Source organism: Arachis stenosperma, chromosome 9 (assembly GCF_014773155.1).
Source record: "Arachis stenosperma cultivar V10309 chromosome 9, arast.V10309.gnm1.PFL2, whole genome shotgun sequence".
Taxonomy (NCBI): domain Eukaryota; kingdom Viridiplantae; phylum Streptophyta; class Magnoliopsida; order Fabales; family Fabaceae; genus Arachis; species Arachis stenosperma.
Window position 1 is genome coordinate 32,625,505 of NC_080385.1, and position 27,123 is coordinate 32,652,627.

The 27,123-nt window shown below is 31.7% G+C and overlaps 1 protein-coding gene across 5 annotated transcripts; it reads right to left on the reverse strand.

Annotated features, from left to right (window-relative positions):
- Positions 1–72: 72 nt before the first annotated feature.
- On the reverse strand, positions 73–26,349 carry LOC130951464 (2-alkenal reductase (NADP(+)-dependent)-like). 5 transcript variants are annotated; one of them, XM_057880112.1, is made up of 7 exons: positions 26,277–26,349; positions 26,129–26,185; positions 23,715–23,997; positions 16,933–17,110; positions 1,731–1,897; positions 1,565–1,647; positions 73–587 (listed from the first exon to the last, which is right to left on the reverse strand). In XM_057880112.1, exons 3-7 carry the CDS (start codon positions 23,946–23,948, stop codon positions 200–202), a joined length of 1,050 nt encoding a protein of 349 aa, XP_057736095.1. In that variant the 5' UTR covers positions 23,949–23,997; positions 26,129–26,185; positions 26,277–26,349; the 3' UTR covers positions 73–199. The 5 variants fall into 5 exon arrangements, with proteins under 5 accessions (XP_057736095.1, XP_057736096.1, XP_057736094.1 ...); XM_057880113.1 differs by having other exon boundaries at positions 26,269–26,283; XM_057880111.1 differs by having other exon boundaries at positions 26,129–26,288.
- Between the last annotated feature and the right edge of the window lie 774 nt (positions 26,350–27,123).

The window sequence follows — 27,123 nt, forward strand, 5'->3', positions numbered from 1 at the left end:
AAAACTAATTTTATTGGATAACGACATCATATCAATTCTTTATTTTAGCAAGCTTGAACATAATAGCAACAACGTTATTCTTATTCTTATTCTTATTGTTAATATAAAGTTCACCATACACTACATACATACATAAACTGAAAAGTTTGATATTTAAACCTTCTACTATATATCTCATACTCTATTTTCTATAATCCTTTCATTCTTCCTCTTCTACTAATTTAACAATTTTCTTTCCAATATTGCTTCCATTGAAGAGGCCTACAAAAGCAGAAGGGATGCCTTTTATACCCAATGAGATGTCTTCAGTCACTTGTAATTCGCCAGTTCGAAGATAATTTGATGTTTTTATCATAAAATTTTGAAAATGGTGAATCATGAGGTCAGGAGTTAAAAACCCTTGTATGGTGATTCTCTTATATATAACATTAACTAAATCTAGTGATGCTCTCTTTCTTATATCAATATACTCCGATGTTGCTCCACAAACAGCTACTCTACCAAATATGTTCATATTATCAATCACTGCTTCCAGCATCTTGCCTCCAACATTGTCGAAATATATGTCAATTCCCTCAGAAAAATACCTAGAATAAAATAAGAGCAAAACTACTTACGATACATTCTTTACTAAAAAAAGAATTTAAATTTATGTGTTATTTTTTAAAAACATAAAATAATACAAAACTTTTTTATTTAAAAATTAGGAGAATAATTAAAAAATTATAAATTAAAACTTCTAATTACTTTTATATTTTTGACATTTTATCTAATTTTTTTTGTTGTCTACAATATTTTTTAAATTAATAAGTCAAACATTAATTTACCAAAAATCTGAGCTCTATTTTTATTTGAATAAGAGTGTGTGTTTAGTGTGATATATATATATATATATATATATATATATATATATATATATATTGATAATAGAAACGTAAAATAAATATTGATTTATAAATAACTTTGGCCGAATCTGCAATTTCTTGAATTTATATTATTTGACCACTCATATTGAGTTATATATATGCGCTACTGTTATATAGAATTGAACTCATAAAAAATATTAAAACTATTTTATGAGTAAGAAATTATTATTTATTTTAATTAAAAATCTTAATAATTAGTAATTTAAATAAATAAGATGTATATAAAATTAAATTAATATTAAAAATTGGTGAATAATTATAAATAACTAATATTATATTTTAATCAAAGATCTCAGAAATCCTTAATTAGTGAAATGGGATAAAATATAAGTTTTTAAAGCTAATTGAATCATCACACCACAGTCGAAATTTCACCGTAGTTACTTCTTGATTTTGTGACAATTTTAAACAATTTTTAAAATATTCTATAGTAAATGAAGAAGCATTACGTCTTCTGATAATGTTAAAAAAATAAAAAAAAAACTTAAAATTTATCTTATTTAATATTTATTAATTATTACAATAATAAATAAATATTAAATAAGATAAATTTTAATTATTTTTTATTAATTTATTTTGATTATTAAACATTTTCGAACGCCTTAATACTTCAAAATTAAACTAAGTACATTTCATACCTTCTAAGAGTAGAGCTTTGATCTATTTCTTCTTTGTAATTGAATGCGTCATCAAATCCTAGCTTATCTTTAAGAAATGCCACCTACATAAAATTACACAAGAGTTAGGCTTTCTTAATGATATACCCAATGCAAGTTAGATACCAAAGTGTTAACAAGTGTTGACCTTGTTTTGACTTCCAACACAACCAACAACATAGCAACCAAAAAGCTTTGCATATTGCCCAACCAAACTTCCAATACTTCCACAAGCTGCTGACACAAAAACCTTTTCTCCCCTTTTGGGTTTGCATAATTCAAAAAATCCCACATAAGCTGTCATTCCCCCAAGCCCTAAGAAAAAATGAAGATTTTATAATTTGCACTGCTGTTCAAACATAAGCGACATATATTGATGTAAGAATTTAGATTTTTTAAATTTGAGATTTTTATTTTAGAGAATAAAATAAATTATTTTATTATTGAATATTTTTTATATTTTTTTATAAATAAATAATGGTGATATATTTTATCCTCTAAAATAAAATTCAAAATTTAAAAGATAAAAAAATTAACTAATAAAAGATGTGATAGCATTATTAAAAATAGTGGAGACAAAACAATTTTATTATTATTAATTTTGAAATGAAATTACCAATTCGATTAAGCTATCATAAGTTACAAAAAATATCTATGCTTATTCGGATTGGTCATTTATATATACGTTAATATATAAATTGTTATTTTACCGACCACAAATAACTTTAATAATTGATAATTGAATAATATGGATGATAAAAAAAGTTTATTATTATTTGATTTTTGTTATTGACAAAATAGTCTCTAAAAAATTTTAAAATTTGACAAATGTGTCTCCAAATTTGCCGAAATAAATTTCCGACAAATACAATGCTAATATGGCCACCGTATTTTGGTGACCTGACAAACTACACCCCAAATCTAATCTCTCCCTTACTAACGCAGACTCCTCTTTCATCTCCCTCTCCATTGCAGTCCTTCCCCTACCCAATGTAACCCCTTTCCCCTCTCTTCCCATCACCATTTCTCTCCCTTTCCATTGCAGCTTCCCAATGCACATTCTTTCCTTCTTTTTCCTGTACATAGTAACATCAATTTTTAAATCTGTACTGATTCATAACATACGGCCCATGTGATTTTTTATCGGAGCCGTATGCTTTCTGCTTAAATTTACATTCACAACAAATTAGTACAGCACTCTGATTGTTCTCGTTGCACCACTCTTTTGTTGCTGAAATGGCTAAGAATTTGTAAGAGTGATTTTCAAAGATATTGAGAATGGTTTAAGGGGATTATGAAGTAGAATCAGAAAGAGAAAAGAAGAATGAAGCAAAGTAAAATCTCTAAAACATTTGTCTCTTTGAAAATAAATAAAAGGGATAAATTGTCTTTTTAGCTAATATATATGGTTACAAATACGTAGTTAGCAGTTGTCAAAGCCATCTTCGATTGGCGAAATAGCATTTTGGTTAATAAAATGTTCTAGCTTAGATTAACATGTTTTAGTGTTTGTGTTTTATATAAGAAACAAAAGAAAAATTTAGTTTGGTAAAATTTTTATTTTTTAAAAATTATAGTATCTGTATTTAGTAAATTAAATTAAAAATAATTTTTAATAATATAAACAATGATAAATATGTTTGGTAAAATGATTTTTAAAATTTAAAATATTATAATAGACATCAATATAAAAATTAAATTTAAATATTAATTAATGTATGAGATTATATTAGATTTTTTTAATTTTGATCAATATAGACCAATTTTAAAAAGGGGGGTTATGCTACAAATCCAAGTATTTTTTTTTCATCCAAGTTTATTCAAATAGGTCCAACATCAACAAAAATCACTCTCATTAGAAGAGCGTCATCACACGCGCTTTATCTTCTTCTCCTTTCTCACGCTTCTTCTTCTTTCAAATACAGGCATACGTCATCTTTTTCTTCTTTCAAATTCATGTATACCTCCTCCTCCTCCTCCATTTCTTCTTCTCCTCTTTCGTTATCGTCATTACTAACAACACCAATATTTTGCTAATAGATTATTTTTTCAATCGAATTGAATGAAATGCAATTGCTGAATTGAATTGAATTGAATTGAATGGACGCAGGTGTTTTGAATCTGAATTAAATTGAATTGAATTGATAATCTTTAAATTGTAGATAGAGGTATTTTGAATTTGATTTTATATAATGGATTATGTTTCGTTCATTTAGTACTATACAATTGTTTCACCATGAGTACTATTCATACCCTGGGTCAAGCTGTCCAACCCAGGATGTAATACTAACAAGTCGACCGACCTCTCCAGGTCAGGACAATTCGACCTCTTCTCAAAAAACTCGGTCAAATCGCCAGGAAAGCCCAAAAAGGGCCTAAATGGAGGATCACACCCCAAATCCTAAGGCAGCCCAAGCCTACAGAGAGAATGGCGGTTCCCTTAAAGATAAGATGACCTCACTTGAAGATAAGATAAGATAACTAACTTATCTTATCTAAGAAGGTCACTCTACGCCATTATAAATACATTGGAGCACCCAGGTATAACTCATACTCTGATTCTACTAAAAACCTGCTTAATACCCTTGCTAACTTAAGCATCGGAGTCCCTTGCAGGTACCACCACCCTCTGGTGACGAAGGATCAGCACCATCACCAAGTCCAACAAGTCGGACACAACAGCTCCGACCAGTACATAAGATCTCGTCCGAGATCGACCTACAGTTTCAGGTAACCCTTGGAACATTGGCGCCGTTGCCGGGGAACCTGGAAGTCATCCCATCGTCATGGCGGACGACCATGACAACGACCACAATTCAGATCTAGAGGATAGAACGCCGCACAAAAACGCGGACACTACACCAAAGGATACTTCTCAACTTAACAACAAAAGAATTCTCCAAACGCGGAAGCGATGAAGGCGCTTCAAGACCGTTTGAAAAAACTTGAAGAAGAAGCCCTACGTCAACGAGAGGCTGAGAAAGACCTACAAAAGGAAATAAGGTGACGCCGGGAAGTGGAGGACAAACTCCTAAAACTCGAAGCCGATCTCAAGACCAAAGCCAACCGAACCCCTCATGAGGATAGCTCCCGCAAGGAACAATATCCATTCACCAAGGAGATCATGAAGACCAAGATCCCAAAGGACTTCAAAACATGACTTTGTACAACGGCACTACAGATCCCGGCCATCATCTCAGCAATTTCAGAAGTAGAATGTACCTCACCGACGCCTCAGATACAGTTCGTTGTAAAGCCTTTCTGACTACTTTAACAAAGACGACAATTAGATGGTTCGACAATCTACCTCCTAGGTCCATCTCAAGTTTCGACGACTTGGCCAAGAAGTTTTTGGCCAGATTCTCCATCCAAAAAGACAAGGATAAGCACGCCCCAAGTCTATTAAGAATCAAGCAAGGAGAACGGGAAAGTCTTCGCAACTACATAGAAAGATTCAACAAAACGTGCCTGGACATACAGAGCCTACCAACAGAGGCTGCCATTATGGGCTTCATCAATGGCTTGTGAGAGGGACCTTTTAGCCAATCTATATCGAAAAAACACCCCACATCTCTGAACGAAGTGCAAGAAGTACATCAACATGGAAGAAAATTCTCGACTAGGAGACACCTCAAAATCCGGATTCACCTCTCGGGATAAGGACAAAGAGTCCAAAAAAAGGAAGATCGACATGGAGAAAAAATCAAAAAATACCACAATTACACCCCTCTTCGGGTGTCTCTTGTGGATGTCTACAGAGAGGTTTGCCACACTGAAAAAATACCTCCAGCTCGACCACTCAAAGGCAAAAAAGGAGGAGGAAATCGGGCCGAATATTGTGAATATCATCGAATCCGTGGGCATTCCACCAATGAATGTTTTGACTTAAAAAATGTCATAGAAAAGCTAGTAAGAGATGGAAAGCTAGATCGGTATCTGGCCACCCAGGACGATGAGCAAAGAAAAAGAAGAAGAGAAGAAGATGTCGGACGAACCGAGCGATCACCTCGTTCACCAGAAAGACACGTCCACATGATACACGGCGGATTTGTGGGGGGAGGAATCTCCAAATCATCTCGCAAAAGATATCTTAAAGAAATATATCATGTTGAAGGGAAGGAGGAAGCACCCGACATCCCCGCGATTACTTTCACCAAAGAAGACGCATCCGGTATCATCTCAAGACACGACGATCCTATGGTCATCATTGTTATACTGGCAAACGCAAATCTCCACCGCACACTGATAGACCAAGGGAGCTCCACCGATATCTTGTTCAAAAATGCCTTTGACAAGCTCAGCTTGGAAGAAAAAGAACTTAGAGCATATCCGAATAACCTGTTCGGACTAGGAGACACCCCGGTTCAACCACTTGGATACATCTCGCTGCACACAACCTTCAGAAAAGGAAACCAGTCAAGAACACTCAAGATAGATTACAACGTGGTCGACGTAAGTTCAGCCTACAACGCCTTAATAGGTCGAACAACATTGAATCAGCTCGGCGCAATAGTCTCGACTCCACATCTATGCATGAAATTTCCAACTGCAGAAGGGATAGCTACAATAAAGGCAGACCAGAAGACGGCAAGCCGCTGTTACCATGAAAGTCTAAACCTCAGAGGCATAGGAGAAGAATTCTACACATTCGAACTCGGTGGAGTTCAGAGGCGAGAAGAACTCTGCCCACAACCTGAAGGTGAAATAGAAAAAATCCAGATCGAGGACACCCCGGACCAAATGACCAATATCGGTACAATCCTAAAATGAGACATAAAAGAATCACTCATACAGTTCTTACGAGATAACGTCGACCTCTTTGCGTGGAAGGCCGCAAACATGCCAGGCATAAACCCCAGGTTAATGTGCCACAAGCTAGCACTCTACCTAGGATCTCGGCCAGTACAACAGAGGCGTAGAAAGCTCAGACCAGAACGCTCCCAAGCTGTGGAAGAGCAGATACAAGCTCTACTGGAGGCAGGGTTAATAAGAGAAGTAAAATACCCACTATGGCTGGCCAACATCGTCTTGGTGAAAAAATCAGACGGGAAGTGGCGAATGTGCACCGACTACACTGATCTCAACAAAGCCTGCCTAAAAGATCCTTATCCACTCCCAAGTATTGACGCTCTGGTAGATGCCTCCTCCGAATATAAATACCTCTCGTTTATGGACGCATACTTGGGATACAATCAAATCCCAATGTATCCACCCGACCAAGAAAAAACTTCCTTCTTAACCCCAAAAGCAAACTACTGCTACATCGTAATGCCTTTTGGTCTTAAAAATGCGGGAGCTACTTATCAGAGATTAATGAATAAGGTCTTTTCGGATCACATCGGAAAAATCATGGAAGTCTACGTGGACGACATGCTAATAAAGACACAAAATGAAGAGATGCTATTGTCCAACCTGGCCCGAGTATTCGACACTATAAGACGACATGGCATGCGACTCAATCCCGTAAAATGCACCTTCGCAGTAGAAGCTGGCAAATTCTTGGGTTTTATGCTCACACAAAGAGGAATCGAAGCAAACCCGGATAAATGCCGGGCCATACTCGACATGAAGAGTCCGACTTGTGTCAAAGAGGTACAACAAGTCAATGGGAGGTTGGCAGCCTTATCCAGATTTCTAGCCGGATCGACAATAAGATCTCTTCCCTTCTACGCCACTCTAAGGAAGGGAAAGAAGTTTGAATGGACAATAGAGTGCGAGCAAGCCTTCCAAGATTTCAAAAGGTTCTTGGGACAGCCACCTATCCTAACTCGGCCACAGGAAGAAGAACCACTCATATTGTACCTCGCAGTAGGAAGTCGGGCAGTAGCCTCATCACTAGTCCGAGAAGACGACAGTGGGCAACAACCTGTATACTTCATCAGTAAAGCATTATAGGGAGCCGAGCTGAACTACCAAAAAATAGAAAAGTTTTCCTACGCTCTCATACTAACATCTCGACGACTTCGCCCATACTTCCAAGCCCAAACCATTAGGGTTCGGACCAACCAGCCCATAAAAAGGATTTTACAGAAAACAGACCTGGCGGGAAGAATCTTGCAATGGGCAGTCGAGTTATCCGAATTCGATCTTCAATACTAAGCTCGGACAGCCATCAAATCACAATACCTGACCGACTTTATTGCAGAATTTACAGACACACCGGAAACCCCCACAGAATAGAATCTCTACGTGGACGGTTCCTCGAATAAAACTGGAACCGGCGCAGGTGTGATAATTGAAAGCGACCAAGAAACCTAAATCGAACTCTCCCACAAATTCTGGTTCCCTGCCTCAAATAACCAAGCGGAATATGAGGCACTACTATCTAGTTTGAAGCTGGCTAGAGAGGTTGGAGCTCAAAAGCTTATCATCTTCAGCGACTCACAAGTAGTCACTTCACAAATAGCAGGAAGCTACCAAGTCAAAGATCCCACCATGAAAAAGTACTTTGACAAAACATGGAAACAGCTCGGATAACTCGGAGAATATGAGGTCCGTCACATACCCCGAGAACAGAATGTCCGGGCTGACGCACTCTCAAAACTAGCCAGCTCCAAACCAGGGGGCAACAATAGAAGCCTCATCTAAGAAATTCTGCAGAACCCATCAATTTCAGAAGAAGAAAAAGTCCTATGCAAAACAGGTCAGGATCAAGGATGGATGACTCCCATAATTAATTACCTCAAAACAGAAACACTCCCCACAGAGGAAAAAGAGGCAAAAAGGTTAAAACAGAAAGCACAATACTACACTATCATAAATAACACTCTATACAAAAGAGGGATTTCAACACCATTATTAAAATGTGTGCCGACTTCCAACACAAAAGAAGTTCTAGAAGTACACAGTGGCATTTGTGGCAATCATCTCGGAGTGCAAGCACTTACCAAGAAAGTACTTCGGGTAGGATTTTATTGGCCAACTCTACAAAAGGAAGCCACAGAGTTCGTAAAGACATGTCCATCATGTCAGAAACATGCCAACTTTCACATCGCCCCGCCAGAGGAGCTCATCAGCGTGACCTCACCTTGGCCATTCGCAAAATGGGGACTCGACCTTCTTGGACCCTTTCCTTAGGGATCGGGATAAGTTAAATTCCTCATAGTGGGGATAGACTATTTCACATAGTGAATCGAGGCAAAACCCTTAGCTAATGCCACTGCTCAAAGAAGTAAAAAATTCCTATATAGAAACATTGTCGCAAGTTTCGGGGTTCCATACTCCATCACCACAGACAATGGTACCCAGTTCACAGATGCAGGCTTCAAAAAGCTAGCGGCCGACTTGAATATAAAACAACAATTCACTTCTGTAGAACATCCCCAAGCTAATGGACAAGCCGAAGCTGCCAACAAAGTCATACTGGCCGGGCTGAAATGGAGATTACAGGATGCAAAGGGAGCCTGGGCCGAGGAGCTCCCACAAGTCCTATGGGCGTATCGAACAACGCCACATTCCACCACAAAGGAATCACTCTTCCGATTAGCGTATGGAATGGAGGCAATGACCCCAGTGGAGATTGAAGAAAGGTCGCCTAGAGTGATCCACTATAGTGAGGAAGCCAACTCTCAATTTCAAAGGGAAGAACTCGACCTACTTTCGGAAGTCCGAAAAAGAGCTCGGATTAGGGAAGAAGCATTAAAACGATGAATGGCTGCGAGATACAATCAAAAGGTAGAACAGCGAGTTTTCGATGAGAACGACATCATCCTAATCCGAGATAATATCGGAACAACTCGACCTGGAGAAGGAAAGCTGGCAGCAAACTGGAAAGGACCCTACCGAGTCATAGAAGTACTTGGAAAGGGCTACTAGAGACTGTCAAACTCGATCAACCTAAGAAGGTACTATAGTTAGGGATGATAAAGGATCTTAGGATAAGGCGCACTCTTTTTCCTAAAAAGATTTTTTAATGAGGCACCAAACCAAGACCTACAAATCACTTGACTTAGAGGATAAACCTCCCGCATGTATATATTTGCATTTTCTTTTGAATAAAATCTGTTTAGATCTTCTACAAATGCTCAAGCCACATTAATCTGAAACATTCATCGTCCGATTATAAAGCTACAGATCGGCAAAAAGTAAAAATCAAATTCACTACGCGATCACGATAAAGACCAAAGATGAAAACCAAATTCATTAAAAGGTCAACCAAACGAGGGTTAAACCCAATCTCTACAAAATCGGCAAAGATGAAAACATAATAATGCAAGAAGTTATAGAAAGTGATCCATAGAAAGGACTTGATGATGTCCTAATAAAATGGATTGCTAAAAAATAACTTAAAAACTGGCTGACGTAAAGAAGTCGGACCAGTCGCAATAACCAAAGTTATGAGTAAATCCCTGGAAAGAGGTCTGACCAGCCCTATAAAAGAGGATTACTATAACTTAGAAGGGCCCGACGTGATGAAGTCGGCCCAAAATATAAGAGTTATAAAAGTAGTCCCTGAAAGAGACCTGAATAAGGTCCAAGAAAGAGGATTACAAAATAACTTAGAAGGGCCTGACGTGATGAAGTCGGCCCAAAACATAAAAGTTATAAAAGTAATCCCTAAAAGAGACCTGAACAAGGTCCAAGAAAGAGGATTACAAAATAACTTAGAAGGGCCCGACGTGATGAAATCGGCCCAAAACATAAAAGTTATAAAAGTAATCCCTGAAAGAGACCTGAACAAGGTCCAAGAAAGAGGATTACGAAAATAACTTAGAAGGGCCTGACAGGATGAAGTCGGCTCAAAGCATAGAAATTATAAAAGTAGTCCCTGAAAGAGACTTGAACAAAAGTCCAAAAAAGAGGATTACAAAAATAACTTAGAAGATACCGACATAATGAAGTCGGCCCAAAAACATAAAACTACGAAAGTAATCACTGAAAGTGACCTAAACAAGGTCCAAAAAAGAGGGTTACTAACAACAACTTGGACTAAACCGACATGACGACATCGGCAACCTTAGCGTTATACAACATAATTCCTAAAAAAGACCTGAATAAAGTCTGAACAAAGCGAATTGCTGGAAATAACATCAGGCAAAGTAATCAAGCCAACCCAAAGAGGTCAGACAACGAAAAGTTCCAACACTCCCAAAACCTAGAAAGGTACCAAGACGAGTGCAGACAGATATGATATAAAGACATAAAGTTGTAATAATAGCAAGCTTCAGAGGCCACCAAAATCAGCCCCAAAAGCTTGGAAACTACTTTGTTTTTTCAAAATAAAGTTGCTAAACAAGCAACCAAAAGAGTGTCAACAGTCAGCAAACATCATTCACAAAATAAAGAGCTTAAAAGCCCACAAGCCGGGCTATCTTCACAAACATCCTGAATAATCATTGGGGATCCAAAGACTTCTCGGCAGCATTAACACGGGGTGAAGGAGGTCGAGTCTGAAGAGGCACCACATCCACTGTCCCATCATCCCGGTTTAGGATGTGGCAATCCAGTTTTGATTCAGGACGATCGACCTCAGCAGTGGGAGTCAAAGAGGTCGGCACGACAGAGGTTTTGGTGGCAGGCAATGAAGGACGATCGACATCATCATCATCAGGGTCATCAGGAACAATCTTACCATCCCTAACAATGTTGTCCAGGCTAAAAAGGGAAAGGTCAAGCTCCGGCGCAAGTACTCGAACTTGCTCCTTCAGATTGTCATAGGCAGCATTAACACTGCCTACAAGGTGACCTTGAAGCTCGGTATAATTGGCCCGGACAGATTCCAAGCTATTCCTGAGATCCATCATCTCTCTATAAGTGGTAACATAGCTATCCTTATATTTTAACGCTGTGTCCTCAGCTAATTGCATAGCGGCCACCAGACCAATAGCCTGAGTTTTTTCCCCCTCCAACTCCTTCTCCAGCTTGGTCACTTTCACCTCAAGCTCCTCTTTCAAACCCTTAATCTGGTCAAACTCTGATTTCGCCTCCTTTATAAAGGCCTTTGTATCATGGATAGGAAGATCTTGAGCGGTCCAGTATAAAGCTGCTCCCATGTGTGCCAGTTTAATGCCGCTCTAAGTAAAAAAATCCAAATGATGAAGAATGGATACATCATCAGTAGGCATGACACCATAAGGAGCAATCTGTTGATCTACAAACTCGACAGCATCAAAGTCGGGAGAATCCAAACTAAAAGGCTCGATAGTCCTGGGTCTTTTTGGAGGAGGAGCTGCGGAAGGAGAAGAGGTACCAGCAGAAGTTTGTGAAGGATCAACCAAACGAACCCGAGTAGTACGGATTATCCTCCTCGGTCCAGGAGAGCTCGGAACCAAAGGCTTCGACGAAACTTGAGAAGACCCCTCCCCGGTCGGCTTGGCTGAGACGTTTTGAGCTATAGTAGCCTTTCTTTCCCTTTTAAAGGCCTTCATGGATTCGTTATTTTTAATCATCTCTACAAACAAAACATCACAGCGGGAAAACAAATTACGAATCAAAAAAGATCTTATAAGAGATAAATTCGACAAAATAAGCAAAACCAAAAGAAGAATTGACCACTACCCAGCTCAGCTCGGAGAAGAGAGGGGTTTGCTAAGAATTTTTTTTGTGTCGAGATGAGGAGGCTACCCCTAGTTTTCTTCCAGAACAGTCACAAAAGCTTGCTCAGCCTCATCTAACATCTCCCACGTATATTTAGATACAATTACATTCTTTTGCCATTCCAAAGGAAAGGTGGGCTCATCATTTTCATCCAGAAAAAAGGGCCGAGCTCCTTCAACAACTCGGACCCTAAAAAAGTAGTTTTTGAAATCGCGAAAAAAGATTCATCAAACATGGAGAAAACTTTTTTCCCCTGGGAAGCTCGAAAAGAAACCCAAGCGACTTTCTTCTTAACTACACCAGGCTTTGTCAAAACAAAAAGATAAAAGAAGAGGAATTGTGAAGCAGGGATACCAAACTCACGATATAGCAACTGAAAGATTTTTATAAAACCCCAGGAATTGGGGTGAAGTTGGGATGGAGCTACATTACAGGACCATAATAGGTTGGTCTCGAAAGGGGTAAAAGGAAGAGTAATATTCATCTGACTAAAAAAGAAGTCGTATGCATAGAAAAAAGGGCGCTCTCCAGCAATTCGGGTAGAAAAATAGACCCTTTCCTCAGAAGTTGGAGATACAAGCTCATAGTTCTTCTCATCACTACCATTACCACAAATCCTGTGAAATTGCCTAAGTTGCTGACAAAACTCGGAGTCAATCAATGAAACACACAAAAGAACCATAGAATCTACCCAACCAGCCATGCCCTCAGGGACTTGGGAAGATGTCTCAACAATATTTTTGCAAGAAGACATGAGGTCAACTAGTCCTACAACAGGAAAAGAAGAATTGGATTACTAAAAAACATCTCGGACAAAGCAAAACAACTCGGATAATATAGTCCAGCGCAGTACAGGCAATAAAAGAAAACCCCAGGACCCACTCCAAAAAGATCCAGGGGCATCCTTTGGAGGCAGAACAAGGACTCAGGAAAACCTACAAGACTAAAACCCCAGCAAAACTTTCAGCCAAAGCCCTCTCCCAAAAGGCGACATCCCGAAAAGAAAGTCATTACCCTGAAAGCTACAAATCAAATAAAGTCATCAAAATAACTACCTTCCAAAGTCACGGTCTCAGCTTATCAACAAACGAAACTACCAAAAAGAAGTCATCAAAGACGCCACCTTTTTCAGAAAAATAAACCCCCCAAGCGGGCAAACGACACAAAATCAAAACTTTCTTCAAAAGTTCATCAGCAAAATTACTGTTCATACCCAAAGTCATCACAGTTACCAACAAGGAGAAAAAGCATCAAAGGAACAATCTTTCAAAAGCTTCAGTGACAACATGCATCACAGCAAAATCAAAAACCGAATGCAAAACAACGAAGGAAGTAAAAGAGCGGAAAGAAGAACCAACCTGGGAAAGTCGAAAGCCTCAACGAAATTGAAGGTAGGAAATGGAGTCAGGAAGTCGCCCTTTCAAAAACAAGGAAAGCACAAAATAATTGCCGAAGCAGTGTCGCAGGAAGAAAAACAAAAACTGCAAACTTCAGGCAAAAGCAAAAAGAGAGAAAGAAAAGGGAAGTTACGGAGAAGAGAAACCATTTTTCTGAAAAGTGAAAATTCAAATTGGAAAGGCTAAGAGAAACAGCAATAAAAAATAATTAAAGAGGGTACTAAACCCTCACCTGTTCCCAAGGCTAAAAGCGCTAATGTAAAAGCGCGCGCTTTTAAAGAAGAAACAAAAGAAAACGTTCGGCATTCAAAGGAGAACTCTACAAAGAAGAAGTCGACAAAATGCTCGAGTTCGGCTTCACCAAAGAAGAATTGAAGTCCTAAAAACTAAGACTCAACCTCAAAAAAAAGACCGAGCTCGAGCAGGGGCACTGTTCATACCCTGGGTCGAGCTGTCCGACTCGAGATGTTCTACTGACAAGTCGACCGACCTCTTCAGGTCAAGACAATCCGACCTCTTCTCAAAGAGCTCGGCCAAATTGCCAGGAAAGTCCAAAAAGGGCCCAAATGGAGGATCACGCCCCAAATCCTAAGGCAGCCCAAGCCTACAGAGAGAAGGGCGGTTCCCTTGAAGATAAGATAAGATAACTAACTTATCTTATCTAAGAAAGTCACTCTACGCCATTATAAATACACTGGATCACCCAGGTATAACTCATACTCTGATTCTACTAAAAACCTGCTTAATACCCTTGCTAACTTAAGCATCGGAGTCCCTTGCAGGTACCACCACCCTCCGGTGACGAAGGATCAGCACCATCACCAAGTCCAACAAGTCGGACACAACAGCTCTGACCAGTACAGAAGATCTCGTCCGAGATCGACCTACAGTTTCAGGTAACCCTCGGAACAAGTACGTATTCAGTTCATTATGCATAAAGCTGTTTGAATTTGATTTTATATAATGGATTATGTTTCGTTCATTCAGTACTATACAATTGTTTCACCATGAGTACATGTTCGGTTCATTATGCATAAAGCTGTTTGAATTTGATTTTATATAATAGATTATATTTCGTTCATTCAGTACTATACAATTATTTCACCATGAGTACGTGTTCAGTTCTCAAAAAGCTGTTTGAATTTGATTTTATATAAGGATTATGTTTCGTTCATTCAGTACTATACAATTGTTTCACCATGAGAACGTGTTCTGTTCATTATGCAGAAAGCTGTTCAAATTTGAATTTATATAATGGATAATGTTCCATTCATTTAGTACTATACAATTGTTTTACCATAATAACATGTTCGGTTCATTTCTGTTCTGCATGATTCAAAACTCTCCTTCTTCACCTTCTACTGCTTCTTCACCAGAGAGAGAAGGAAGAAAAGACAAAAAAATACAGTAATAACAACAATAAAAGAATGACGATAAGGAGAAAACACGTGAAGAAGAAGGAACGCGAAGAAGAATGCGAAGAAGAAGAAGACGCTCTGTGCGTAGATGAGCGTGAGAAGATGAAGAAGAAGCGCGGGGAAGAAAAGAAGAAGCGTGGGAAAGAAGAAAGTGAAAAAAGCACGTGACCTAAAATTACTTGAATGAACTTGAATGCCAAAATTGCTTGGACGTAGAGAATATCTCTTTAAAAAGCTCCTTCTTAAGTGCTTTTGAAAGCGACCATAACTTTTAAAAGCGGTAAGTACAGACACGCTTTTTGATTTATCAATGCTTTTGAAAACTACAAACATCTCTTCGAAAAGTTTTACCAAACCAAGCCTAAAGCTTAGTTTGATAAAGCATTAAAGCTTTTATTTTTCAAAAATAGCTTATAAAAACTAGCTTTTTAAAAATCGTAGCATATGTGTTTGGTAAATTAAATTAAAAATATCTTTTAATAAGCATAAGCAACAACAAATGTATTTCTTAAAATAATTTTTAAAATTTAAAACTATTATAATAGACATTAATATAAGAATTAAATTTGAATATTAATTAATGTACGAGGTTATATTAGTCTTTTTTGTTTTGTGATAAACACAAGCCAACTTTAAAAAATTTTTTTTAGGCTGCGTTTGTTTTTTAGAACAGGACAAGATAAGACATTGAAAACAAGACATAAATCACAGAGACACATAATTTAATATTCTTATATTCTGTTTGTTTATAAAGTAGAATATATTATAAAAATCTATTTTAGTCTCATTTTTTTTTCATTCAAAAAGATTTGAGAAAATAATATAATTATGAAAAATTAACAAGAATAATGAAAGAAAAATAAAAAATAAGTTGTGTTCTTTATTAGTGTCTCTGTATCTTTTTTGTTAGGATGGACACAAAATACATTAATTTAATGTCTTTAGATATAATGTCTCTATTAATGTCTTATCTGTTAAATACAATTTTATGTCTCTATGTCTCTGTTTTAGTGTCCTGTCACTGTAAACAAATATAGTCTTAGGTGTGTTTTTTAAAAATATCCTAACTTATAAAAACTGCAAATACAAATACATACATAAACTTTTTAATTTACTAAATATAAAAAATATAAATATCTCTTAAAAATACAAGAGCTTTTTGAACAGTGGAACTACAGTATCATCACACATGCTATAAATTAATCTTTAAAAATTATCAAACTGATAAAATAAAAAATTATGAAATTAATTACTATTGAATTTTAAAACTTGTGTATGTTCTAAAAGTAAATAAATACTCTTATTCTGTGCTATTTATTTATCAGTTTGATATTAGTTTTTATTTTAGAGTATAAAATTTTAAGATGTAGATGTGGTTTAAAATTTAAAATTTAAAAATTTAGCTGATTAATATTTTTTAAATTTAAATTAAAAATAACAACAAGCATATAATACTAATATAAAAGACAATTAATTTATCATGGTAAGAAGGTTGATCTTAAAACACTTTAAAACTTAAAAGTTTCTCATAAAATTATAACTTTCATCACGCGTAAATTTCACTATATCTTAATCTGAAAATAATTAGACTTTTCACTTTTTCACTTTACTAATATCATTCTTTATATATGGGATTGATCCATCTTCATATATTTATAAATGTATGTTTACGGGACATTCAGTTTAAAGTGTTGGGTGAATATGAAGTTAGATTTTCCATATAACGATTCCAATATACTCACAAGGACCAAAACGACGATGATGACACATTTTAGTAGAGAAAAACATGATATTACTCTTCCAATTTTTTTTTTTTTCACAGGGCATGATTTACTTTGCTTTAATTAATTAAAAAATCAATTAATAATTAATTAAAATGTGTAGCCAATTGTGTAATTTTGTATGGGTAAGTATAGCACAAAGTGCTTGGGCATCTCTATAATAGCGAAGTATCCATGCAATATCCATGAGCCATGTAATTAATAAATAAAAAGCTTACCTAGAACCCCAAGATGATAAGTGAGTGGAAATTCGGAGGGCTCTAGTTTTCTCATGATGGTTCTTTCTTTCACTAAACAGTACTCAGCCCAAGTGAATACTCCAAGAACCAAATCACCTTTCACGAACTTATTGTTACCAGAAGCCACAACTTTTCCAATACCAGCACCATCAATTGCCTGGAAAGTGAATACACACATCAACACATAACATTTGAAACGCGAAGGAGAAGAAGAAGAAAAAAAAAAGAAATAGGCAATGTGAAAAATGGTTATAACAACTTAGTTAAACTTGATTAAGTATTTTATTTAATTATAAAATTTTATTAATTTTTAAAAATGGATAATATATATATATATATATATATATATATATATTTGATAAATTAAATTATAAATAAATTAAGTGTAATATATGATTCTTTTGGATTTTTTTATTGAAATAAATTAAGAAAATTTATTATTTCTCTATATACGTATCCATAAAAATTATTATCCAAATGCGCAGCATCATTTCTTGGTCACCACTTGGTTTAGCCTCCAACTCAAGCAAGGCGCCCACGAATTTGGGCTAGGATGCCAGGAGCTCAAAAAATGGGCATTTAAGGCATAGCACTCACGAATTGGGCTATTTTCTAGGAGGTACAACTGAAATGACAATAAGTAGTATACTATTTACTCTACATTATTGTATTATATATCTTTTAAAAATTACAATAATATGCATTACAAATAATTTATGTACACTATTTATCTATCATTGACACTTATTTTCCTAGAAAAAATAATAGAATAGCTATGCACATACATAATCTTAGTTATACGGTGCATATATTTGAGATGATGTCACAAAATTAAATTAATTAACTTTTCTACCTTGGCTAATTAATTAACAAAAATTATAATAATAAATATTAAAAATTAATCATCAAATTAATTATTATATATTTATGTATATTTTATATATATTAATTTATATTTTTTAATTAATTAAATAATTAAATCCGTCATAATAAAAATTAAATTGATAATAAACGAGTATAACTAAATTTATTTGCAGTAATATTAAATTTTTTTATGAGATACTAAATATGTATTTTTGTGTTAGTGTTTAGTAATTGATTTTTAGTATACAATTATTTTATTAATAACAAATATAAATTTATTTCATTATTTAATCAAAATATCTATAACACATCATTGTGTTTCGTTTTAATTAAAGTGAATTATCTATTACCTTAGAATCAAGTACCAATTAGAAAAGTATTAGAGAATTCATGCTAGTTATCCCCCTAGTATCATGGAATATGAAAATGTAGCATTCGAATCCTACTGCAAGATTATTTCAACTAAATAAATGAGACTTCCCGGAATCTATCTAATCTATAATCTTAAAATAATAGCATCTAATAATTTTGCATTCACACTTAATCTATTTTTACTTTATTCTCATACCAAATCTTTCAACTTTTCTTGCAAACTAAAAAAGAAAGAAAATTGAAAAACGTCAAACAATGATGTGCTTGTTTTGCTGCCGTCTCCAATGATGTGCAGTCCTTCATTTCGTAGGTAGCAGGTTTGAAACGGTGGTCAATGCACTCCTGTCGGCCTGAGTTCCATTTCGTGGGAGACATTCAAAAAATAGTAGCTAAATTTATTTCGTGGATGATGGTCAAAAATGGTGTTGTGTATTTAGATAATAATTTTTATAGGTGTGTATTTAGAAAAATAATGAGTTTTTTTTATTTATTTTAATAAAAAAGCCATCCTCTTGCAACATATTAAAGGTAAGTTTGGTAAATATTTATTTTTTTAGGGTGGCCTGTTATAGTTGGCTTTTGAAAGATATAGATTTGTAAAATTAAAGTTGTAATACCTGTATGAATTTTTTAATAAATAAATGTAATAAGATATATAGTTATAAAGTATCTCATTTGTTCAGGAGAGAAAAGCATGCAAATTTTCTTAAACATGTCACATTGGCCGTCCAAAACAAAATACACATTTATAACTATCTCAGTTTTTGTTCCAACAAAATAAGATCATTTTACAATACGATTTGGATCCATTTAAAAAGTAAAAAATTAGTATAATTTGTTGTAGTATTAAAATTTTAAATTTTTTAATTTAATTTAATTTAAATCATAGATTATTTAAATATTACACTTTAAAATTTATTTAATTCAAAAATGTTTGAATTTTAATTTTTTTCAAAAAATTAATTTAAAAAAACGTTAATTCATGTAAAAATAATTAATGATTTAAAATTTAGATTGAATTCATACCATCAATAACAACCATAATTAATAAAATTTAAAATAAAATAAATTATTAATACCACAACCGTAATCTGTTAAAATGTTCAAAAGTTTTAAAAGCTTAAACTTTAAATTTAAATTAATATTTTAAAATCTAATAGAAAGACAGCTTCCATGATATTGCTCCTAAATTTTTCTTGCTTTACTTGGAATAAATTCAATTTGATTTTTTTATTATTATTTTGAACTCTACTGTAACTAAATCTATTTAGAAATAAAATTTGTATTAGATACAATATTTAAAATAAGACTAAAAAGAAAATATAACTTTTAAAAAAATGATTAAATATTACCACTTATATATTTCATTGAATAAAACATTATTGTAACATTATAACAAAAGCTCAATTAAAATAAATAAAATGCATTCAGTTGTACTCTTACATTTTATTACTTTATTTTTCATCATATTTTTATTAATTTTATAAAAAAAATGGATTCAAACCAATTTAATGTAAATTCTTTGTCAATTATTTATAAAATTTTAATTTTTTTTTTCAATTCAAATGCACAAAACTTTCAATTCTCACATCTATAAAATTATAATTTTTTTATTAGAATTTTTCAAATTTAATGAGCCAAAACATGTGATGTCTCAACTATGTAATGTGTTTTTTATATTGTTGTTATGCTTAATTAAATAAAATTTAGATAATATTTTAAAGTCTATTTTTATTAATGTGTTATATTTTTAAATATGGTATATAATTGTTAATGGTGTAAGTCTATAATTTTTATTTTAATTAATTTTTCACAATTTAACTGAAATTATTTGAAATAATTAAAAATCATAAAAAATATAAATTGAATTGAGACTGAGAATTGAAATGATAAATTTTACATTGAATTTCAATTTAATTTTTAAGGTAAATAACATAAACAAATTAAATAGCCTTCATTCCTTCAATATTATACCAATATCCTAAAACAAAATAGTTTACATGCATGTTCTAAAGTTTTTTATATAAATCGAATCAACTAGATTTGATTTATACTTTTTAGCATTAAATCGAATCAATTAGATTCGATTTAGCATGTATTTATTGTACCAGTAATAAATCGAATCAAATAAATTTAATTTACTACTAATACAGTATTGATATTTACTACTTTTAAATTACTTGTTTATTAACTTTAAAACATAAATGTCAATAAAAATATCTCCATTTAGATTTAAATAAAATATAAAAAAATCAAAACGAATAAAAATAGAAATTCAACTTTTGTGTTTTAGTTCAAATTCTAAAAAGTTTATATTTTTATAAAGGGTAAAGTACTAAATTGGTCTCGTACGTTTGAGCGTAATCCTGTTTTGATCCTTAAGGTTTAAAGTGTCCTATTTGAATCCAAAAAAATTTCATTTAGTTTCAATGTAGTCCCACCGTGAGGTCAAAGTTAAATAATTAATGGAATATCCTACATAACAGCAGTGCAATAACAAGGTCGATAATCTGGAAAATAAATATAAGCTCTAGAGACACAAAATCAACAGTAGATGCATCAATACATTTATTTATCATTCTCTTTAGTTCTATAGAAAATATTTCATTTAAATTATAAGAATAATGATAAATAAATGTATTGATACATCCATAGTTGATATTGTACCTCTAGAACTTGTACTTATTCTTCAAATTACTAACTTTGTTCTTGTATTACTGTCATGTAAGACATTCCGTTAATTATTTAATTTTGACTTCACGATAGGACTATATTAAAGATAAATGAAATTTGTTTAGATTCAAATAGGACACTTTAAACCTTAAAGACCAAAATAAGATTACGCCCAAACATAGGGGACCAATTTAATACTTTACCCTTTTATAAACTTATGAATTTAAAACGAAATAATAAACTATTTCTAAAAATTCATTAAAAATCATCTGCATCTAAAGAATCAGGACAATTTACCAAAATGAAATAATTGAGTTTTAAATTTACTAAAATACAACTTTTACAAAATGGATACTAAAATACAACCTTTTAATAAACTATGTAAACTGTGTGAGGGGTCTCACGGATTCCAAACATACATAAACCACTATACGCCTCCAGCGATTTACATTGAAGTAAAATTTGGCCAAAAACCGTGTATGAGTCTCGCGGTTTATGTGGAGGCTGTAAATAGGCATAAACTTCGAGTTCTTTTGCCACTGAACCTAACACATGTTTCATACAACAACAACCATGAATGGATCAAACATTTCTAACGGCAGCCGTTCCTCCGCCTCAATCTCTGTCTCAGTCTCAGCCGCAATTTCAACAACTCATGATTATCTTGGGGATATTACTTTTAAATATCGATCACAGTCATTATAGGGAGGAAGGTTATCCTAAAAATATTACTATTAGAATTTAGTCGGCCACAACTCAAGAACATCCTTAACCACTCCATTCAGATAGGGGGATATTACTAAAATGTGTGTTTGTGTTTTAAACTATTTATTTTAACTCGATTTTATTATTTTCTAAATATCTTTTGTTTGTTAAATATCTATATAGTTAACTAAATTTCAACTTCAAATCTATATAATGAGTCCTTGAACTATAGTATTGAATCAAAACAGTTAATTTGTCAATACAATTATTAAGTAGAGCAGTAATTATTTTAGTAATTTATAATTATCATATAGTAAAATCAGCTATATTTTATAAAAATTTGAAATTAATTTCTTCAAAAAATCGAAATTAATTTCTACTTAACAATTGTATTGACAAACTAATTGTTTTAATTCAATACTATAGTTTAAGGACTTAGTATATAAATTTGAAGTTGAAATTTGGTTAACTATATTGATAGAATATCTTATAGATATTTAACAAACAAAAAATATTTAAAAAATAATAACAATCGAGTTAAAATAATTTAAATTTTTTATTATATTTTTTAATTATTATTAAAATAAATAAAAAAATTTAAATATAATAAACATATAATTTTAGGTATTATATATATATAATTATAAATGTTAAATTAAATAAAATAACATTATTATTTTTTAGCATTACTTATAAAGAATGGATATAGATATAATAGAAATAGTGGAGTCATAAATTAACTTAAATTAAATGAACTTTGAAAAAATTGATACCTAAATTATTTTTTTATTAATTTAATATTAATATTAATTAATATCTTTTTTATGTAAAACACAAATACACATTTTAGTAATATCCTCTATCTAAAGAGAATGGTTAAGAACTTTCCTGAGTTGTGGCCATCCAAATTCTAATAGTAATATTCTGAGGATAATCTTCCTCTCTATAATGACAGTGTAATATTTAAAAGTAATATGCCCAAAATAACCATAAATTGTTGAAATTGCGGCTGAGGCTAAGACTGAGACTGAGGCGCAGAAACGACTGCCATTATAGGTGCTTGATCCATTCATGGTTGCTATTGGATGAAACATGTGTTTAGTTGAGGGGCAAAAGAACTCAAAGCATTTGCGTTGTTCTGATTTTGATGAATTGGATCTTGAAACTGTTACCTGAAAGCATTTGTCCTATCGCGGTTTATGGCTTTATGTCTATTTGCAGCCTCCACAGAAACCGCGAGACCTATCGCGGTTTCTGGCCAAATTTTGCTTCAAGGTGTAGAGGGATGTAGCGGTTTATGTATGTTTGGAATTTGTGGAATTTCTCTTACGGTTTACATAGTTTACTAAAAAGTTGTATTTTAGTATCATTTTGTAAAAGTTATATTTCGGTAAATTTGAATCTCAATTATTTTATTTTGGTAAATTGTCCAAAGAATCATTAACGGAACTTTTAATGTTAAAAAAGTTAATATAAAGTATAGCTCTCTAAGATGGTATAGCGGTTAAGACTTAAATTTTTTTTAGCATCAAAATTAATAACAAATAGTTATATTTTTTTATAAGGGGTAAAATATTAAATTGCTCCCCTACATTTGGACATAATCCTGTTTTGGTTCTTAAGGTTTAAAATGTCCTATTTGAATCTAAAAGAGTTTCATTTAGCTTCAATATAGTCCTACCGTGAGGTTAAAGTTAAATAATTAATGGAATGTCCTCCATGACAGAAATATAAGAACAAAATCAATAATATGGAGAACAAGTACAAGCTCTAGAAGCACAAAATCAACCGTGGATATATCATTATCTTTATTTATCATTTTTCTTACAATTTAAATGAAATATTTTCTATAGAACTAAGGAGAATGATAAATAAATGTATTGATAAATTCACGTTTATTTTGTGGCTAAATTATCGATCTTGTTTTTGTATTGCTGTCATATAAAAGATTTCATTAATTATTTAACTTTGACTTCACAATAGACTATATTAAAGTTAAATAAAATTTTCTTAGATTTAAATAGAATATTTTAAATTTTAAATATCAAAATAAAATTATATCTAAACATAAAAAATTAATTTAATATTTTATTTTAGATAAAATAATTAATTATATTTATATAATATGTAATTAAAATAATAAGTACCTTGCCCGGAGTTATGCGGGTGGAATAGCTAATAGCATCTTGGGAAGCGCTAAAGCTCTTCATGCGGTTGATCTGAAATGGGTCAATAGAGATATACAGATTTTTCACTATCATATCATCACTTCCTTCCTCCACTGACAAACCTAAAGCCTCTGTTTTTATCTCAAAATCTGACTCTTTTGGTGCATCTTCGAAGTGATGCTTTATCACTATGTATTTATTACTCACTTCCATTTTTTCTTAATTTCACCTTTGCCTACTTGCTCTGCTTGTTCCTGTACCTCTACAGGTTGACAGAAAAGAATGAATGCTTGCATGTTGCATGAGGCTTTTAAAATGCAGAAAGGATATTGAAAAACGTGTAATTCTTAGATATACAGAGAAAGGAGGAATTATTTTTTTTATAATTTTTTGAAAGATGACGAACTCCTAACAAAAAATATTATTTTCCGCTAATGATATTTAATTTTGTGAGATTAGTCAATTTTTTTGTTAATAATATTTCTCTTGAGTAAATGAAATGTGTTTATCTAACACATTAGTTGTATAATTTATCTATTAAACATCAATTAGAATTGACAAATTCTTTTGTAAGAGATCTCATTTTTTTTGGTTAATTATCAAAAACTATTTATTATTATTTTTTCTCTATTTTTGGTTACATTTTTATATATTTCACTAAATTTTTTATGTAAAAATTATGAAATATTAGTGATTTTAAAATTTTTCTTTTACTTATAAAAATTAAATAAAAAAAATATATTATTATATTAATAAAAATAATATAATTATTTATTGTTATCAATCGTATCTATTTGTTATTAGTTATTCTAAAGTATTAAAATTTGAATTTTAATATTATATCTATATGGTTAGTTCACATAAATATTCTCATTTATTATATCTATTTTAAATAAAATATTATGTCAATTTTTTTATTATTTATTATAAAATAGAATATGTACTTCTTCTAATAATGAGTTTTTATGTGAATTATTATGATTAATTTAAATTGATTACACCTAAAATTTAATATAATCCTAATAATATAATATCTTAACAACTTTTTTAAACAACAATAAAAGATTAAAAAAAATATCCTCCATTAAATTTTTATAAATTAAAAAATTAAAAATTACTAATATTTTTTAATTTTTACACAATAAATTTAGCTATTATATATAAAAAATAACAAAAAATAAAAAAAATCTAAATGACTCCTGATAATTATTTTCAAAAGATAATAAGACTCTTAACAAAAAATTCTGTCAATTCTAATTAGTATTTAACGGACAAATCAATAATTTAATGTATTATATAGGTATGTTTTATTAACCCAAAAAATATATATATTAACAGAAAATTTAATTATTATCACAAAAAATAAAAATTAAGGGCAGAAAAAGGATTTTTTTTGTCGAAAAATTCATTATCTTTTTTTTTTAATTATTATCACAAAATAATTGAAAATACTTAATATAAAAAGGGATGTATATATATATTAAAATTAGTAATTAATATATAATATATATTAAAATATAAATATATATTAAAAATAAATTAAATAATATATATTTATATACAAATTTATAATAACTTATATATATATATATATATATATATATATATATGCTCCATAAAAATTTTGTTTTCGTATTTCTGTCTAAGGTTGAATTACATACATAAATAATATATTATGAATGGAGGAGAACTTACACTGTGTGTCTACAAAGAATAAAATGATATATGCATCACTGTTGTGTATATATATATGTTTTTTAAAGAGAAAGTACAAAGAATTAATTTTTAGTTAATTGATATTAGTTATTTTTTAAATTTAAAAATATATGTTTTTAAATTTAAAATTAAGAATTTAAAAGTTAAGATTAAAAATTTATAATTTAAGATCTAAATTTAAGATAAATAAAATAATTTTAAAAATTAACTAATATTAATTAAAAACAAAATTAGCTCTTTGATAATTTTTTCTTTTTACACCTTAAATTTTCTATCATCTTACTAATCCCATCCTTTATTATATTTCGAGTTTGAATCCTTTAAATTTTAGATTTTTACTTTAGAGAATAAAATAATATCTCTTATCATTGAATATTTTCTCTCTTATATTTTCTCTTAGTCTTACTTATAAAATAAACGATAATAAATTATATTTTATCCTCTAAAATAAAATTCAAAATTTAAAAGATCTAAATTCATATTATAAATTATCCATCCCATAGAGTATAGACTCCAGAGGAACGACACCAAACGGTCCAAATATTAGCAATTTAATGTACTTCTTTAGTTTTTTCACTAACCATATACGAATGCAAACTGCATTATTTTACGATAAAATTGATTTCAGTTAAGTACCCTCAGAAACAGAACATGCACCTTAAAACAATAGAACTAACCTTTTAACACAAAAGTGAGATTGTTGATCCTGGTAGCCACAACCAACTGGAAAAGAACTGCGGACGGGAGGAAGGAAATTAATTAATTAATTAATTATGATTAGAAAGTGAAGAGACAAGTGCAGCATATCAGTCGCTACCATAGTACCATGTTATATTGCCCCTAAAGTAGAAAAACAATTACTTCTTGAATTCGTTATAGCCACAAAATAAAATTGAGGATATCCTCGTAATTAACCACGAAGAACACGTGCAAGTAGATAAGCAACCCCGACAAATCAAGCTTATCAATAACGTTTGGAAGGTTGGAAAAAATAGTTCAAATAATATAAAGTTATTTTATTTAATTTTTATTAATTATTACTATAATTATTTATAATTTTAAATACAATAAATATATAATTATAAATATTATATGTATAAAATTATATATATATTAAATTAAATAAAATAACTTTAGGTGTTATCTTTCAGTCTTCCTAATTTTACAGCTAATATAAATATATAGGCTTATTAGTTACCCATTCAAATCTTCCTATTTTTTTTTTCTTCCTCATTTGACTCTCCTTTCGAGTTTGTTTGCTCCAAACGGAAAAGAAACATCTTTTTGTGTTACTTCCCTACCCTTTTTCCTTTTTATTCTTTTATCTATACATAATTAGAATATAAATAAAATTCTCTTCTAGTTTGCTCTTGTTTGTCATCATTTTTATTTCTTTTTTTTATGTTTCATTTATTGATTTATTAATGATATTGTTGTTGTTTATTTATTTGTTATTTTTATTATTTAGCTGCAAATACTCTTCTTTACTTAATTTGGGTAAAACAAATGTTATTTAAATTATATTCATTTGCATACTTTATTCTAAGCTAAGCTAAGTGCTTTACAATGGATGTGTTATAATAATCTGAATTTTTAAAATTAAATTTTATACTTTAAATTTAAAAATAAAATTTAATTTAATTATGATTTATTTTATTATTTTAAATTATCT